The sequence below is a fragment of the Schistocerca piceifrons genome, chromosome X, assembly GCF_021461385.2.
Source record: "Schistocerca piceifrons isolate TAMUIC-IGC-003096 chromosome X, iqSchPice1.1, whole genome shotgun sequence".
NCBI lineage: Eukaryota > Metazoa > Arthropoda > Insecta > Orthoptera > Acrididae > Schistocerca > Schistocerca piceifrons.
Window position 1 is genome coordinate 220,618,701 of NC_060149.1, and position 19,450 is coordinate 220,638,150.

General features: G+C 43.5%; 1 protein-coding gene across 2 annotated transcripts in view; it reads left to right on the forward strand.

The window, feature by feature from the left end:
* The first annotated feature begins 4,688 nt into the window (after nucleotides 1–4,688).
* The window catches only part of LOC124721400 (EIN3-binding F-box protein 1-like), a 630,141-nt gene continuing 615,379 nt past the window's right edge, over nucleotides 4,689–19,450 (forward strand). For both annotated transcript variants that reach the window (XM_047246340.1, XM_047246341.1), the window contains exon 1: nucleotides 4,689–4,887. In XM_047246340.1, the coding sequence (XP_047102296.1) occupies nucleotides 4,725–4,887 (163 nt within the window). In that variant the 5' untranslated portion in view covers nucleotides 4,689–4,724. The remainder of the gene's footprint in view (nucleotides 4,888–19,450) is intronic.

Here is a 19,450-nt window from a genome sequence, read left to right on the forward strand (position 1 = left end):
CTGCCACACCTTGAAACGACCTCCCACTCTACCACAGGTGAGGGATCAGCCTCAATGTGGGCAGTATCCCGGGCAGTCACAGTCGTAGTCCGATCGGGGGATGCGTGGGACGAGCTGGCCGTCCCCGACAAACCCCCATCCGGACCCCCACAGTGATGCCCATTGGCAACAGCCTCAAGCTGTGTGACCGAAGCCAACACTGCCTGTAGCTGGGAGCGAAGGGATGCCAACTCAGCCTGCATCCGAACACAGCAGTTGCAGTCCCTATCCATGCTAAAAACTGTTTTGCAAAGAACGTCTTAACTAATTTACAGAGAGCGCAAACAAATCGACAAAATTTAAACGGTTATTAAAATACAAGATTGCCTAGTAAATGCAGTAATGCTGCTACTTGCGCACTGCTGACACTGCTCGGCGGCGGAAGGAGACTAAGCGAAATTACACTATTCAGGTACTAAAACGCGATGCTACACTCTCAAATACTATAATACGCCCGAAATTTATGAATTAAACAATGCAAGTACCAAAAACACGCAAAGAAATTAAGAATTAAACTATGTAACAAATGAGTTGCGGGAACGAACTACAGGGCTATTACAAATGATTGAAGCGATTTCATAAATTCACTGTAGCTCAATTCATTGACATATGGTCAAAACACACTACAGATACGTAGAAAAACTCAAAGTTTTGTTCGGCTGAAGCCGCACTTAAGGTTTCTGCCGCCAGAGCGCTCGAGAGCGCAGTGAGACAAAATCGCGACAGGAACCGAGAAAGCGTATGTCGTGCTTGAAATGCACTCACATCAGTCAGTCATAACAGTGCAACGACACTTCAGGACGAAGTTCAACAAAGATCCACCAACTGCTAACTCCATTCGGCGATGGTATGCGCAGTTTAAAGCTTCTGGATGCCTCTGTAAGGGGAAATCAACGGGTCGGCCTGCAGTGAGCGAAGAAACGGTTGAACGCGTGCGGGCAAGTTTCACGCGTAGCCCGCGGAAGTCGACGAAAACAGCAAGCAGGGAGCTAAACGTACCACAGGATGGTGCTCCACCGCACTTCCATCATGATGTTCGGCATTTCTTAAACAGGAGATTGGAAAACCGATGGATCGGTCGTGGTGGAGATCATGATCAGCAATTCATGTCATGGCCTCCACGCTCTCCCGACTTAACCCCATGCGATTTCTTTCTGTGGGGGTTATGTGAAAGATTCAGTGTTTAAACCTTCTCTACCAAGAAACGTGCCAGAACTGCGAGCTCGCATCAACGATGCTTTCGAACTCATTGATGGGGACATGCTGCGCTGAGTGTGGGAGGAACTTGATTATCGGCTTGATGTCTGCCGAGTCACTAAAGGGGCACATATCGAACATTTGTGAATGCCTAAAAAAACTGAGTTTTTGTATGTGTGTGCAAAGCATTGTGAAAATATCTCAAATGATAAAGTTATTGTAGAGCTGTGAAATCGCTTCAATCATTTGTAATAACCCTGTATATACTGCCGGCCGGGGTGGCCGAGTGGTTCTAGGCGCTACAGTCTGGAACAGCGCGACCACTATGGTCGCGGGTTCGAATCCTGCCTCGGGCATGGATGTGTGTATTGTCCTTAGGTTAGTTAGGTATAAGCAGTTCTAGGTCTAGGGGACTGATGACCTAAGATGTTAAGTCCCATAGTGCTCAGAGCCATTTGAACCATTTGAACTCATATACTGTCACCGACAGCAGCTCAGACTGAACTACAATTAGGTTAGTCATCCAGCGTTCACAGCGTTAGGCTAGACCTGTCTTCACGAATTTTACATCAGTGCCATGCTTTCCCATCATACTGAGGCTGAGCATTGATTTGTGTACATGTTATTTTAAGAAATAATTGTTAATTGTATTTCATCGTATTATAACATTATTTATGGAGTAGTTACACTTTGTCCTGTGACCTGACAATCGTAGCGTGCAAGCGTGACACTTCAATACAGCAACTACTTAACTGTGATAGGGAGCTCGCTTCCTGGTGACTTATCTACATCCATACTCCGCAAGCCACCTGACGGTGTGGCGGAGGATACCTTGAGTACCTCTATCGGTTCTGCCTTCTATTCCAGTCTCGTATTGTTCGTGGAAAGGAAGATTCTCGGCATGCCTCTGTGTGGGCTCTAATCTCTCTGATTTTATCCTCATGGTCTCTCCGCAAGATATACATAGGAAGGAGCAATATACTGCTTGACTCCTCGGTGAAGGTATGTTCTCGAAACTTCAACAAAAGCCCGTACTGGGCTACTGAGCGTCTCTCCTGCAGAGTCTTCCACTGGAGTTTTGGATATTCTCTATCTCTTCTATCAACCCTATCTGGTACGGATCCCACACCGGTGAGCAGTATTCAAGCAGTGGGCGAACAAGTGTACTGTAGCCTACTTCCTTTGTTTTCGGACTGCATTTCCTTAGGATTCTTCCAATGAATCTCAGTTCTGGATCTGCTTTACCGACGATTAATTTTATGTGGTCATTCCATTTTAAATCACTCCTAATGCCTACTCCTAGGTGATTTATGGAATTAACTACTATATTGTAGCTAAATGATAAAGGATCTTTCTTTCTAAGTATTCGCAGCTCATTACACTTGTCTACATTGAGATTCAATTGCCATTCTCTGCACCATGCGTCAATTCGTTGCAGATCCTCTGGGATTTCAGTACAATTTTCCATTGTTACAACCTCTCGATATACTACAGCATCATCCGCAAAAAGCCTCAGTGAACTTCCAATGTTATCCACAAGGTCATTTTTATATATTGTGAGTAGCAACGGTCCTACGTCACTCCTCTGCGGCACACCTGAAATCACTCTTACTTCGGAAGACTTCTCTCCATTGAGAATGACATACTGCGCTCTGTTTTCTAGGAACTCTTTAATCCAATCACACAATTGTTCTGATAGTCCATATGCTCTTACTTTGTTCATTAAACGACTGTGGGGAACTGTATCAAACGCCTTGCGGAAGTCAAGAAACACGGCATCTACCTGGGAACCTGTGTCTATGGCCCTCTGAGTCTCGTGGACGAATAGCGCGAGCTGGGTTTCACACGATCGTCTTTTTCAAAACCCATGCTGATTCCTACAGAGTACATTTCTAGTCTCCAGAAAAGTCATTATACTCGAACATAACACGTGTTCCAAAACTCTAAAACTGATCGACTTTAGAGATATAGGTCTATAGTTCTGCACATCTGTTCGACCTCCCTTCTTGAAAACGGGGATGACCTGTTCCAATCTTTTGGAACGCTACGCTCTTCTAGAGACCTACGGTACACCGCTGCAGGAAGGGGGGCAAATTCCTTCGCGTACTCTGTGTGAAATCGAACTGGTATCCAATCAGGTCCAGCGGCCTTTCCTCTTTTGAGCGATTTTAATAGCTTTTCTATCCCTCTGTCTTCTATTTAGATATCCACCATTTTGTCATCTGTGCGACAATCTAGAGAAGGAACTACAGTGCAGTCTTCCTCTGTGAATCAGCTTTGGAAAAAGACATTTAGTATTTCGGTCTTTAGTCTGTCATCCTTTGTTTCAGTACTATTTTGGTCACAGAGTGTCTGGACATTTTGTTTTGATCCACCTACCGCTTTGACATAAGACCAAAATTTCTTAGGATTCTCTACCATGTCAGTACATAGAACTTTACTTTCGAATTCATTGAACGCCTCTCACATAGCCCTTCTCACACTACATTTCGCTTCGCGTAATTTTTGTTTGTCTGCAAGGCTTTGGCTATGTTTATGTTTGCTGTGAAGTTCCCTTTGCTTCCGCACCAGTTTTCTAACTCGGTTGTTGTACCACGGTGGCTCTTTTCCATCTCTTACGATCTTGCTTGACACATACTCATCCAATGCATATTGTACGTTGGTTGTGAACTTTGTCCACTGATCCTCAACACTATCTGTACTTGAGATAAAACTTTTGTGTTGAGCCGTCAAGTACTCTGAAATCTGCTTTTTGTCACTTTTGCTAAACAGAAAAATCTTCCTACCTTTTTTAATATTTCTATTTACGGCTGAAATCATAGATGCAGTAACCGCATTATTATCGCTGATTCACTGTTCTGCGTTAACTGTTAAAATAGTTCGGATCTGTTTGTCACCAGAAGGTCTATTATGTTATCGCCACGAGTCGGTTCTCTGTTTAAGTGCTCATGGTAGTTTTCACCTTATCGAGCGAAATGCTGCAGTGGTTATCACAGTAGACTCGCAGTTTGGAGGACGACGGTTCAAATCCGCGTCCGGCCACCCAGATTCAGATTTTCCGTGGTATCCCTAAATCGCTCCAGGCAAATGCCCGAATGGTTCCTTTGATAGGGCGCGGACGATTTCCTTCGACAGCCTTAAAACAATGAGCGCTTGTCCTCCGTTTCTAATGACCTCGATGCCGATGGGACGTTAAATCCCAATCTTTCTTCTTGCCAACTTTATGGTAGGCTCCATTGATGAACTGTACTGCATACGCAAAGTAAGTAAAATTTCGTCGCTTTCATTCTCTCCTGGTGTTGCAATTTTAGTGGCCAACAGTGCCAGTACGGATTATAATGGCGTCCGAAGAGTGTGCCACTGACCTCAGTGAGTGCGGGGCTGACGTTTGGTGGCTGAGACTGGTGCCGCAGTGGCGGGGGCAGGTGGTAGGTGGTCCGGGAATAGCTGTCGGCTGCCGGCTGCGGTGTGCGCCAGTCGGCCCCAAGATGCCCCTCCGGAACCAGCCTCCCGCGCTGCGCCGCGCCGCTATGTCCACCATCGCCAGTCACTTCGAGCTGCTGTGCTACGGTGTGCGCAACAGCAAGGAAATGTCGGAGCTCATCCAGTCCGACGCCTACCTCGACATCGACGGACCCTTCCAGCACTTCCGTGAGTATCACGGCCGGCTCCTCCTCCCAAAAATACGAACGTCCACGAGCCATTGCCCTTGCCCTTGACACACACCAACAGCTAATACACGAATAGTCCAAATACTAACGAATCAAAAACATGATACAATGAGGGTACCATATGACTCAACATGTCACCCATCATATTTCATGCATCATATCATTAAATGTATTTGACACTCTTCTTCGGTGAGATACTAATAAATAATTGTATGTGTTTATTTTACGTAGACGTGTTTCACCTGGTTCCTTCAGGTTTCAGCAATTACTTCCTCCGTTTTGAGCAGTAGTACTTACTGATGTTTATTTCTGTAGAAGAATATGCTACTTTTCATAAAATATCCGTGTAAAGTATGTTGTAGAAAGGAGTTGTCCTCTTCTAGACGAACTCGTATATACCACGTTTAAGTGCATCTACTGTAAAGAAAGAAAGACAGAAACAGCAATTTACTGAACGCCTGAAAAAATCTCGTGAAACAATTTTTGGCAAATTAAACACAAAACAACAGTTCAAAAGTCGTCAGTTATAGTATTCACAGAGAGGCAAACGTGAATCGTAAATAATAAAAGATGTCTCGACTCCACAACATAATTAAACGTTTTTCAAATATCCTAATTCTGTAGCTGAAGCTCCCGGCTAAGTGCTATTCCGACTTCCACAGACCAAAACATCAAGTGCACTTAGTCACTGACAAACTCCGCATCACTAACCATACTCCTCTGCAATAAACAGACGTAATATTCCGTAACCAATGGAGTTACTGGAAGAGTCTTAATATAAGGGACTTTCTCGATGTTGTCAATCTGAGCAAACTGTGACCGTCTCTAAGGATTAGTTAAGCACTTAATGTCCTCTATACATAAACACATAATTAGTGGCGTAGAAGTACCATGTAATTTCCATGCTATTATTCACTTTGCTTAAAATTCTGTCCCTACGATGTCAAGAACATTCAAATAGCATATAGTGATGCAAATATTAATTCACTTCTCATAGATTAATATGTTTAAATTTCCGGAAGAATTAGTACAAAGTTTTATCTGAACTACTGTATTAACGCTGAAACTGGCTACGCAACTCCCAAATTTGTTTTTCTATCACCACATGCATTTCGTTTTATCCATTCAAGCCAATGTAAGTTGTGAGCTGTCGTCGCCTCTTTCTGCTTCCACGGGGAGATGTATTTACATGCATATATCCGTTTTCTTTTTCTTTTATTTTCAGCCCACATGATTCTCATGTTTCAATACCACATAGTGACCAAAAGGCCTTGTTAGAGTTGTTGACGTTTTTGTTTACTGAAAAAACAATAATAACAAAACAAACGCAGTGGTGTGGACGTGGTATAATAGTTTAACGTGAGCATAATGTGGGAGATGTACATCGCAGAAAATAAAAAACAAGCAAGAAAACGAGTGACCAGTGCTAGAAGCGTCAATTCTTATCAAATGTCCACGTTAAAGATAATGAAGCATGTATACAGAAAAGGACGAGGAAACGCCAACGCAGATTACAGATTAACTGAAAAAAAACCAACGAGATGCGTGTAGTGACGGATAAAGCATGCAGATGAGGATAGGATAGTATTAGCAATAAGAAAGTACATATATAGAAGCTACAGATGCCAGGGCCATGCAACTGATGAATTTACTTGAATGTCACCGAAGTTTCATCTCTTACCAGCAATGAAATTGCTGTTACTCCTTTCGGATATTCAGACAGTAGTCTCTTCAATTATGGCAGATACGTATTTTAACTGTAATAAATAAGCCAGGGTGACTGTCTGCGCCTGACTTTGCTGCGGCTGCAGTGTTGTCCAGGACCGTGATTTACTTTGGGTCGGTTTGTAGTTGGAGATACCTGAGCTGTAAATGGTGACAACTGTAAGTGTGCAAGGGGCTCCATTTTGTTACTTGAACTACTGAAACGTAGGACTGTAACCGGAACTGTGAACCAGTGCCTTTCTACGTAGGCGCGCGACTCACTTATATTAAACATACAGAACGCAAACTCTGTTTCACCAAATTCTGCATTTGACATTGTTGTTGACAGCTTCCACAACACAACTTTTATCATCCCGTACATAGTGCAACTGGTTATCCTACCGCAGGAAAACTTAAAACTAAAACATTAAGATTATCAACGTCCGTTAGACCGCAGATTGTGTCCAGAACTAATAATCACATAATTCCTTTAACTATGAGCTCTGTTTGTATCTTCCACCTCTTTGGCTACGGCAACTGCACGGCGATGCATCTTCGACCCGTCTTTTGCAAGTTAGAACGCTAGTGTAAATGAAACATTTTCTAAATGAAAATGAGTAATTATCCATTCCAGGATATATGTTTCTCTTACATTGTCCCTTTGATCGGTTTACATATAATATTTCTCAACATTTTGATCAAATTTGTGATTTGGGTTCAGCCAGTTTACAGTAACCGCTAAAGATGTTTGCAACTGCTTATAGTTCGTAAACATACACTGTCGATATTGAATCTTCCATATCTGCTGATGGTACGAATGGTTGTCGATGGCACGATCTCATCTCATATTCTACACATGATTACAAAAGGGGAATAAGTTAAAGTTACATTTTTTAGGAATCAGAGAGTGGCCAGTGTAAGCCCTCGCAGCTTTGTGATACGGGCATTATAAAGCACATTCTGCAATCAAGTGAAACGACCGCAACACAGCTTTAGTTGTGAAATATAATAACACCAGCGGAGTATTGTACTTAATTTCAGATGGTTATTGTAGCCAATCCTCCAAGACTGTTTACAGAATGAATGCCAAATTCCCAAGACTGCCAAACGCATGAGTTCTCGTCATCACATATTAGAGAACGACCACAAAAACGCGCTTTGAAAACCAGTACTGTGCTTTTGTTCATCCATATAAACGTCATAATCTTTGTTGTCTTTCGAAATACATACCATAAAACAGCACGTACTCCTGACTACAAAATTTGTGGACGCTCTATGAACGTCTTATACGACTTGTCTACGGTAATTAGACTGATACCGCAGACCTAAATGTACACAATATGGCGAAGCGTACTGACGCTACTGATGGTCTGGAACAATAAAAGTAAGTAAATGAAAGTAATTTGGATTTAACTTTCCTTATTATTCAAGTCACGCAAAATAATAATTAATGGTTTTAAAAATCACACGATAAAAAATCAGCAAGGAGCAGAATTGTTGGATGAAGAGACAATTATTGGGAGAAGACATGGAAGGAAATATGTGCCTCAGGACTCCATATTATTCACTTACTCTGTTCTCAGTATCTTCATATTGCTATTATGTTACACAAATCACGTGATATGGACCTGTCAATACTCTACTGGAAGCTCAACTACTTCCTTCCCTTCACAGTTACCAGCTGAATCCTTAACGTAACCGCAGAGTACAAGTCAGCGATAATGTTGCTAGGACTATTTTGCTACGGAGCACTCGAGATCTACTTTATTTGGGTTCTAATTCATTCAGAACTGAAGTGCCGAAGCTCGATCGGCTAACAACTAGTGAAAAGCATTTTAAAATAAGGAGGTGTGTAGGTTCCATCACTCATCAAGATCACTTATCTGTAAAACTCTGCATTTGCAGGAATCAGATGTTCGAAGGATAAACGATCTAAAGACTAGAGAAACGCAGACGGTTCAGAAACAATACCGGATACAGACAATTACATATTTTTTCAAGCTGTACAAGCTTTATCGCAGACATTTTTTTGATTTACCACACCTGCAAAATGGCGAAGCGCTGGTCACGGCACATGATCGATATTTTATCGTCCATTCCGCAACATAGCGCGACACCGATGCGGGTATCTAAGCACCGACATAGAGGCAAGGATGAGCTTGGCAATCGTGCCTTACCGACGTGCTTGTGGTAAATGCGGTTCTTCCTGAAACGAGAACTTTGGCGGCTTTATTACCAATTGCGCCCTTACAGAACCAACATGATATTAGTCTTATGTTGGCTGCCGAAAGACAAACACCAGAAGAAATCCATCGGAGAATGAAGAATTTGTATCGGGCAGCATGTCGGGCGAAAACTACCGTTGTGGAATGGTGCGCCAAGTTCTGTTTTGGTCGAGATTCGACACAAGACGCTTCTCGACCTACGAGGCCAGCCATTACTGACAAGCGGGAGACAATAGATCACTCGTCCCATAGTCCCGATCTCTCCCAATGCCATTATCACGCCCTCGATCCCTTAAAAAAGGCCTTGAAAGGTCGACAATTCCTGTCGTACGAGGATGTGCAGAAGGCAAGCAGCAGGACAAGGTATTTTACAATACCTTGTGCGCTGGTGGGATGTTTGCCTCAATGGTCATGGACATTTTGCCCCATTGGCATACCGATTCTGGACTGTATGGCTTTCGAAAGCAAACTTTTTGATCGCCCCTTGTACAACCAAATACCTGCATGGAGATACAGAGTTCTATTAACACCGCATGGCAAATGACTAGTTACAAAGTTACCATTTCTGTTGCACCATCTGAAGTGAACGCTGTGCCTTTTTGTTTGGACAACTGCAATCCTAATACACAGAATTGTTGTAGGAAGTTATATTTTGACTAAAGTTCAGTCTTGATCACACCATTTATGTTTCAATGACATAGGTAACCGGCTCCGGTTAGTTTTACATAACCATCATCAGACCCATGGCTCCATTAGGATGGTAGGCGGAGCTCTCCTCAGCTGCTACGAAGTCAACTGAACTCGTAGCAGCTGAGGAGAGCTCCGCCTACCATCCTAAGGGAGCCATGGGTCTGATGATGGTTATGTAAAAATAACCAAAACCGGTTACCTATGTCATTGAAACATAAATGGTGTGATCAAGACTGAACTTTAGTCAAAATATAGTAACCTATTGATCACTGTATTCCAAACTGTTTACCAAAAATGTTGTAGGAAGCCCAAATATTTCTCTTGTTATTGATACATCCCATTTTGTCTTAATCATTTCATCGAATTTTCGTATTTGCATTTGAGTGCCAAGTACGGGAGGAACGAACAGCCAACACACGAACTTCGATTATGGGAAATAAGACTGTAAGTATTACGTGAGCTACTTTTTTTTTTTTTTTCAAGATTCGATCGACCGCGAAATTAAAACCACAGTGAAAATCAAAGGAAACTCTGCTCAGATATGTTGCGTAGTGTCTGTAGTATGACTATCGATCGCGTCATGTCACAGTTTTCAGTTCTGAGAGCATAGTGAGCATGTAAAGATGCCTAGAACAGAGTCTCCCACAAAAAATGTGAAGTGCGAGCTGTTATTGAATTTCTTAATGCTGACAGGTTCTTCCTGATTTCATGCAGCCGACATAACGTAACTGTCATTTGTGGCAGCAAAAGAGCGGCAACTGTGCAAGAACTTCGAAGCAGAACGTACAGATGTTCTCAGTCCGGAACCGCGCTGTTGCTGCGTTCGCAGGTTCGAATCCTGCCTCGGGCATGGATGTGTGTGATGTCCTTAGGTTAAGTTAGGTTTGAGTAGTTCTAAGTCTAGCGGACTGATGACCTCCGATGTTAAGTCCCACAGTGCTCAGAGCCATTTGAACCATTTTTACAGATGTTCACGGTGGAGGCGGTAAGGGAAGGAAGTGAGTGTCAGCCGAAGATCTCGTTAAGCTAGTGGATCAGACGATTCGAGATAATCGGCTACGAACGGCAATTCACCACAATCGAAGAGGAGTGTCGTCATCAGACAACGTCCTACGTGGCAGTGCTTGACCTCATACTTCAAATGCAACAAAGACACGTCTGTACCGTTTACGATGGGAAGCGTATCATCATCTACAATACAGCACGGACTTCGCTCCCTCTGATTTTCATCTCTTTGCTCACATGAACCGTTCGCTAGAGGGCACCGATTTGGCACAGGCAGCGAGTTTTCATACCACTGTTAAGAATTGGCAGAAAGCACAAGCGGCTGTCATCTACGACAGGGGTACTAGAAAGTTGGTACAACGCTACGAAAATATCTACTTAATAAAAGCAAGCCTTCTGGCCCAGACTGTATACCAATTAGGTTCCTTTTGGAGTATGCTGATGCATTAGTTCCATACTTAACAATCATATACAACCGTTCGCTCGACGGAAGATCAGTACCCAAAGACTGGAAAGTGCACAGGTCACACCAATATTCAAGAAAGGTAGTAGGAGTGATCCACTAAATTATAGGCCCATATCGCTAACGTCGATATGCAGCAGGATTTTAGAACATATATTGTGTTCGAACATAATGAATTACCTCGAAGAAAACGGTCTGTTCACACACAGTCAACATGGGTTTAGAAAACTTCGTTCCTGTGAAACACAACTAGCTCTTTATTCACATGAAGTGCTGAGTGCTATTGACAAGGGATTTCAGATCGATTCCGTATTTCTGGATTTCCGGAAGGCTTTTGACAATGTACCACACAAGCGGCTCGTAGTGAAATTGCGTGCTTATGGAATATCATCTCAGTTATGTGACTGGATCTGTGATTTCCTGTCAGAAAGGTCACAGTTCGTAGTAATTCACGGAAAGTCATCGAGTAAAACAGGAGTGATTTCTGGCGTTCCCTAGGGTAGCGTTATAGGCCCTTTACTGTTCCTTATCTATATAAACGATATGGGAGACAATCTGAGCAGCCGGCCTCTGTTGTTTGCAGATGACGCTGTCGTTTATCGACTAATAAAGTCATCAGAAGTTCAAAACAAACTGCAAAACGATTTAGAAGAAACATCGGAATGGTGCGAAAAGTGTCAGTTGACCTTAAATAACGGAAAGTGTGAGGTCATCCACGTGAGAGCTAAAAGGAACTCAAACTTCGGTTACACGATAAATCAGTGTAATCTAAAAGCCGTAAATTCAACTAAATACCTAGGTATTACAATTACGAACAACTTAAATTGGAAGGAACCCATAGAAAATGTTGAGGGGAAGGCTAACCAAAGACTCCGTTTTATTGGCAGGACACTTAGAAAAAGTAACAGACCTACTAATGAGACTGCCTACACTACGCTTGTCCGTCCTCTTTTAGAATACTGCTGCGTGGTGTGGGATCCTTACCAGATAGGACTGACAAGATTTGGGATAGACATAATTAAAACAAAGGAGCTTTTCGTTGCGACGGAATCTTCTCACGAAATTCTTATCACCAACTTTCTCCTCCGAATGCGAAAATATTTTGTTGACACCGACTTACATAGGGAGGAACGATCATCAAGATAAAATAAAGGGAATCAGAGCTCGTACGGAAAGATATAGGTGTTCATTCTTTCCGCGTGCTATACGAGATTGGAATAATAGAGAATTGTGAAGGTAGTTCGATGAACCCTCTGCCAGGCGCTTAAATGTGATTTGCAGAGTATCCATGTGGATGTAGATGTAGGAAATGTGTAAGTCGGAGAGGCTACTACATAGAGAAGTAGCTGGAAGTCGTACAAAGTGTTGCAACTGAAACATTTTTAATTTTCACTGTGGTTTTCATTTTGCGACCAATCGGAGACAGACGAAAACAGCCCTCGTAGATGAGTAAAAATAAATTGTTTGAAACAAATGTTTCGTTTCTTAGCCAAATAACTATCTCATTTATGGCTCTTGGGAATCTGCTTCTAGTAATTGTCTGTAGGTGGCATTGTTTCTTCAGTGGTTTGTGCTTATGTAGTTTTTTTTTTTTTTAAACCTTCAAACATTGGTTGTGCTCAAATGCAGAGCTTTACATATAAATGACCTTGATGGCAGGTAGAACAGTCTCATCTTCGTATTTTAAAATCATTTTCATTCAGTGTTATCTGTTCGATCTGAGGTACTTATTTTTGAGGTAGGAACTGTGATATAGGCGTATTGGCCAATGAACCGCATAATATCTACATCTTTACTCTGCAAAGCACAGTAAGGGCAAAGTGCAAGGTATTTTTGTTGTATTGTGACTTCATATACCACAGTTTTTCGGAAAGTAAGTTCAGAATGATCGCAAAATGGAAACCACTGTGATAATCAGAAATGTTTTATCTGCAACAGTTAGCTACAGATTCCAGACACTTCTCTACACAGTCACCACTGCGACTTACACATTTGTCGTAGCGTTGTACCAACTTTCCAATACCATCGTCATAGAAGGCAGCCGCCTGTGCTTCCCGCTAATTCTCTACGCTCATCTATAGCTCGTTGTCTGTGCGAAAATGTTGTCTTCATAGCCAGTAGTTAATTTGAGGAGAGATGAAATACAGAGGGAGCCAATTACCAGCTGTAGTGTGGATGATTAAACAGTTCCCAGCGAAAACGCTGCAGGAGCATTTTCATTGCCCCTGCACATTGCGACCGAGAATTGTGACGAAGCCGGCCGCGGTGGTCTCGCGGTTCTAGGCGCGTAGTCCGGAACCGTGCGACTGCTACGGTCGCAGGTTCGAATCCTGCCTCGGGCATGGATGTGTGTGATGTCCTTAGGTTAGTTAGGTTTAAGTAGTTCTAAGTTCTAGGGGACTGATGACCACAGCAGTTGAGTCCCATAGTGCTCAGAGCCATTTGAACCATTTTTGGATTGTGACGAAGTAGGAACCTTATGGCAGTTCTGTAATATTGGCTGCATAACATCAGGCGAAATCTCTCACCAAGGCCTCAGGCTTGGCGGGAGACATTATTTTCTACGCATCATTATCAGCTCACTGTGCGCTCAGAACTGAAAAGAGCGAAGTGATGCAACCGACAGGCATACTAGAGACATTGTCGAACACATATGTGCAAAGCTTTATTAGATTTTCACAGTGACCGATTTTCTTGACCGATCGGAACTTACTTTCCTAATATCCCTCGTATTTTCCATTTACAACCACGGAATGTAGTACAAATGAACCTCCACCCAGTGAAGTGGCGCAGTTGTGAGACACAGGACTCATACTCGAGTCGACTCTGGCTTGTCTGGCCACCCACATTTAGGTTTCCTTGACTTCACTAAATCAATTGAGTCGATTGTCGGGATGATTCGTTTTGAGAGAGAACGGCCGATTTCCTTCCCACTCTTTTCCCAAACCGGTTTCTTTGCTCTGTCTCTATCGACCTCGTCGTCGAGGAAACGTTAAACCCTAATACTTCTTCTTTCTTTGCTTCTTTCCTTCTTTTTACGAATGCCTCCTTAAACGTATATTGTGTCTAAAGCTTCTCTATACCTCATCGCTCAAACTGCCCAAGTACTTGGAGTGACTCTTCTTTTATACGAAGTTACTACTCAATATAGCTTCCATTTAAAGTAGTGAGCTCATTACATTGTTGAACTCATCTCTCGACTACTCTTTGGAAAAAAAAGGTAAACAGCAGTACACTGTCAAATTCACGTTGAAACTTCCATTTCATCTGGGTCACAAAACGTTGTCCCTGAAGAGAGTCCCTTATCACAATAAAAATGCAGTATGGGGTGTAGAAAATATCCGCTACCAGTCACAATAAAAGGTTATTTATTTGTCACACGACCGGTTTCGGGCTTGCGCCCATCTTCAGGTGTTTATACATTCATGTACGTGTTTGTAGTTTTGGAGATCACTGTATAAATACAAAACAATTATTTGCTGGTGACTACACGGATACAAGTGGGACAATTGCGAGTGGTAAGGCAGCATTTGACGAAAATATATCTATAGACAAAAAGCGCATTTTGTTTAATTTGATTGTTTGAATGGTCTTCATCATCTTGATTTTACATGTTTTGAAAGCATTGACAGTTCGTAATACCTGGCTAGGTAACATTAAATGAATTACCATCCACAATGGATAAAATTCATTTCATAAAAATCCAGTAATTATCGCGCGTACTAAATTCACGCTGTGGAACAGAAGCGTGACCACTGACAAAGCATCATTGCAGAGCATATGATCTGGTACCATATAGTGCAGTTAGTCGAGATGGATAGCTTTCACATTTTTATTCGACCTCTTCCATCCGATAATTGTTCTAATGTTCTCGAATGTCTCATTTAACGCTACCTGTTTGATAATACAGTTTTTTTTTCAGATAAAACATGAATGACGCCCACTTCATCCATAAAAATCCGCCCCTTGAACTTTTGCAATGATTGCTGGCACTTAAACTTCTCAGACGTCGTAAAATAGATTTTATTCAATGCCATGAACTCAAACTGGTTGTCATCTTTTCACCATTGTCTGTGTAGCACAGTGACTATAATTCAGCAGGATCAGTCTTTCGCCGTGTTTACTTGCTGCCGATGCGCACAGCTGCCGTGTCCCATTTCTTTGTTTGTTTCTAATGCGGATGCTCCTTCTGTAAGCTTCTTCATCCACCTATGACAGTCAGGTAGATGCATAAAAAAAGATGCAGTGTTTCTTAACGTCCAAAAGACGTTTAACTCAGTACCACACATACGTTTATCATCTAAAGTACCATTATATGGCCGGCCGGGGTGGCCGAGCGGTTCTAGGCGCTACAGTCTGGAACCGCGCGACCACTACAGTCACAGGTCCGAATCCTACCTCGGGCATGGATGTGTGTGATGTCCTTAGGTTAGTTAGGTTTAAGTGGTTCTACGTTCTAGGGGACTGATGACCTCAGAAGTTAAGTCCCATTGTGCTCAGAGCCATTTTGAACCATTATATGGGGCGCCAAGACTGTTACGTGAGTAGATTGAGAGTTTCTTGGTAGGGGGTCACAGCATTTTTTTCTGGATGGAGATTCATAGACAGATGTAGAAGTAACTTCGAGTGTGCACCAAGGAAATGTGTTGGGAGCCTTGCTGTTCATACTGTACATTAATGACCTTTGAGACAATACTAACAGTAACCTCAGACTCTGCTCAGATGACGCAATTATCTATAAAGAAGTAGGCTACTCTTTGAAAAAAGGAGCACAAATTTCAGTCACATATAAATAAGATTTCAAAGTGGTGGAAAGATTGCTAACTTGCTTTAAATGTTCAGAAATGTCAAATTTTACACTTAAAGAACGAAATATCAATGAGTCACAGTTGGAATCGGTCATCCCGTACAAATACGTGGGTGTAACAATTTGCAGTGTTATGAACTCGAACGATCACATAAGTTGAGATGTAGGTAGAGTAGGTGACAAACTACGGTACATTGACAGAATACTATTGAAATTCAATCAGTCTGCAAAGAATATTACTAACGAAACACTCATGTGATCCATCCTCGAACACTGTACGAGTGTGCGGGACCCATACCAAATGGAACTAACAGGAGATATTGAACATATACACTACTGGCCATTAAAATTGCTACACCAAGAAGAAATGCAGGTGATAAACGGGTACTCATTGGACAAATATACTACAACTGACATGTGATTACATTTTCACACAATTTGGGTGCATATATCCTGAGAAATAAGTACCCAGAACAACCACCTCTGGCCGTAATAACGGCCTTGATACGCCTTGGCATTGAGTCAAACAGAGCTTGGGTGGCGTGTATAGGTACAGCTGCCCATGCAGCTTCAACACGATACCACAGTTCATCAAGATTAGTGACTGGCGTATTGTGACGAGCCAGTTGCTTGGCCACCATTGACCAGACGTTTTCAATTGGTGAGAGATCTGGAGAATGTGCTGGCCAGGGCAGCAGTCGAACATTTTCTGTATCCAGAAAGGCCCGTACAGGACCTGCAACATGCGGTCGTGCATTATCCTGCTGAAATGTAGGGTTTCGCGGGGATCGAATGAAGGGTAGAGCCACGGATCGTAACACCTCTGAAATGTGTCCATTGTTCAAAGTGCCGTCAATGCGAACAAGAGGTGACAGACTTGTAAGCAATGGCATCCCATACCATCACGCCGGGTGATACGCCAGTATGGCGATGACGAATACATGTTTTCAATGTGCGTTCACCGAGATGTCGCCAAACACGGCTGGGACCACATGATGGTGTAAACAGAACCTGGATTCATCCGAAAAAAATGACGTTTTGCCATTCGTGCACCAATGTTCGTCGTTGAGTACACCATTGCAGGCGCTCCTGTCGGTGATGCAGCGTCAAGGCTAACCGCAGCCATGGTCTCCGAGCTGATAGTCCATGCTGCTGCAAACGTCGTCGAACTGTTCGTGCAGATGGTTATTGTCTTCCAAACGTCCCCATTTGTTGACTCAGGGATCGAGACGTGGCTGCACGATCCGTTACAGCCATGTGGATAAGATGCCTGTCATCTCGACTGCTAGTGATACGAGGCCGTTGGGATCCAGCACGGTGTTTTGTATTACCCTCCGGAACCCACCGATTCGATATTCGGCTAACAGTCATTGGATCTCAACCAACGCGAGCAGCAATGTCACGATACGATAAACCGCAATCGCGATAGGCTACAATCCGACCTTTATCAAAGTTGGAAACGTGATGGTACGCACTTCTCCTCCTTACACGAGGCATTACAATAACGTTTCACCAGGCAACGTCGGTCAACTGCTGTTTGTGTATGAGAAATCGGTTGGAAACTTTCCTCATGTCAGCACGTTGTAGGTGTCGCCACCAGCGCCAGCCTTGTGTGAATGCTCTGAAAAGCTAATCATTTGCATATCACAGCATCTGCTCCCTGTCGGTTAAATTTCGCGTCTGTAGCACGTCACCTCCATGGTTCAAAAAAATGGCTCTGAGCACTATGGGACTTAACTTCTGTGGTCATCAGTCCCCCAGAACTTAGAACTACTTAAACCTAACTAACCTAAGGACATCACACACATCCATGCCCGAGGCAGGATTCGAACCTGCGACCGTAGCAGACGCGCGGTTCCGGACTGAGCGCCTTAACCGCGAGACCACCGCGGCCGGCCATCTCCATGGTGTAGCAATTTTAATGGCCAGTAGTGTACAATGGTGTCCAAAATTAAAGCAACAAAAGGAAATTTTGCAAGGTTGCGGTTATTTTGCCACAAAGCATTATAAATAGGTGATAGTAAAGTATAGAGAATATAAAGCATACAGAACGTAAACAACTGCAACATGCATAAATGTAGACAAAAATGTTCTTCGTTTTTTTTTTCAACCTAACGGATTTGCACACACATTCCGACAGCTGGTTAATGTGCTCAGTATGGAGTGTGACCACCTGTGGCAGCAATACACGCCTGACAACGACGGTACATTCTGTGAATGATGTCATCAGACTCATGTTGAGGTAACAATGCCCACTCTTCCTGCAGAGCTGCTCGCAATCTTGGAGAGTGATTGGTGGATGCTGCTGTGATGCAAGCCGTCTCCCTAGTGCATCCCAGACATGCTCTATGGGATTCAAATCGGGAGAGCAAGCAGGACACGCCATGCGTGCAATATCTTCCGTTTCCAAGAAAACATCAACGACCCGTACTCTACGAGGTCGAGCATCATCGTCCCTCAGTACGAAGTCTGGACCCACAGCAGCTCGCAACAACCGCAAATGAGGTCCCAAGGTCTCGACACGATACCTGACAGCAATTAAACCTTGCCGATTCACCCGTACAGTTTTATGAAGAGCGATGTGTGTGGTGCCCACACCATTAGGAATCCTTCTTGATATCGGTCTCTTTCCACAATGTTTGAGTCCCAAAATCATATTCCACGTTCCCTCCAGATGCGAATGCGAATCCATCGAAAATCGCTGTCCAGCCTATATCAGGACTCATTTTCGAAAAGAACATTGATCCACTATTCGACCGTCCAGGTGGCATGCTGATGACTCGATTCTAGACGTTCCCTTCTGTGAAAACGCGTCGGAGGTACCCATACAGCAGGTCTCCGACAATAAAGACCACTCTGCCGGAGCCTTCGGCACACCGTTTAGCACCGACCAAGGTGGCGGCTAGCACACTGGACTCGCATTCGCGTGGACGATGGTTCAATCCCGGGTCTGGCCATCCTGATTTAGGTTTTCCTTTATTTCCCTAAATCGCTCCAAATGCCAGGATGGTTCCTTCGAAAGGACACGGCGGACTTCCGTCCGCGTCCTTCCCTAATCCGATGAGACAGATGACCTCGCTGTCTGGTCTCCTCCCCCAAACAACCCAACTCACACCGTTTGGCTCGTTACAAAATGTCCAGTGGATACTGTGAGCTGACATGGCAGTTGCTATGCAGTACTAATGTGGTACTGTCGTGCCCTCAAAGCCAAATAATGGCCCTCTCTTCTGAAGTCACACTTGGTCGGCCGTGCCCTGGTCTTTGGGATACACTTTCTGTCTCTATAAACTGTCGCCACCACATCCGAGAAACAACAGGGCGATTCACATTAAGCCATCTGGCCACATCAGTTTGCGACTGTCCTGCTTTCTTTCTTTGGCCCTCCATCGTAGAGAGTATGGTAGGCATGTTCTCTGTGCCGTACTGCACCGTATGCGACTGTGTACAGAACGACTGTGGATGTGGGGCTACCCGTCAAACACTACTTCCTTTCATAGGTGCCCTGACTGCATCGTTCGCATGGTTGTCCATTGACCGGAATGTCATCTTCGGTGCAGAACACGATAATACGGATATCTGGTTGACAGTTTGTATGATTATATCCTGAATTAGACACAGGACCGGGAAATAGCGGTTTGTTGCTTTAATT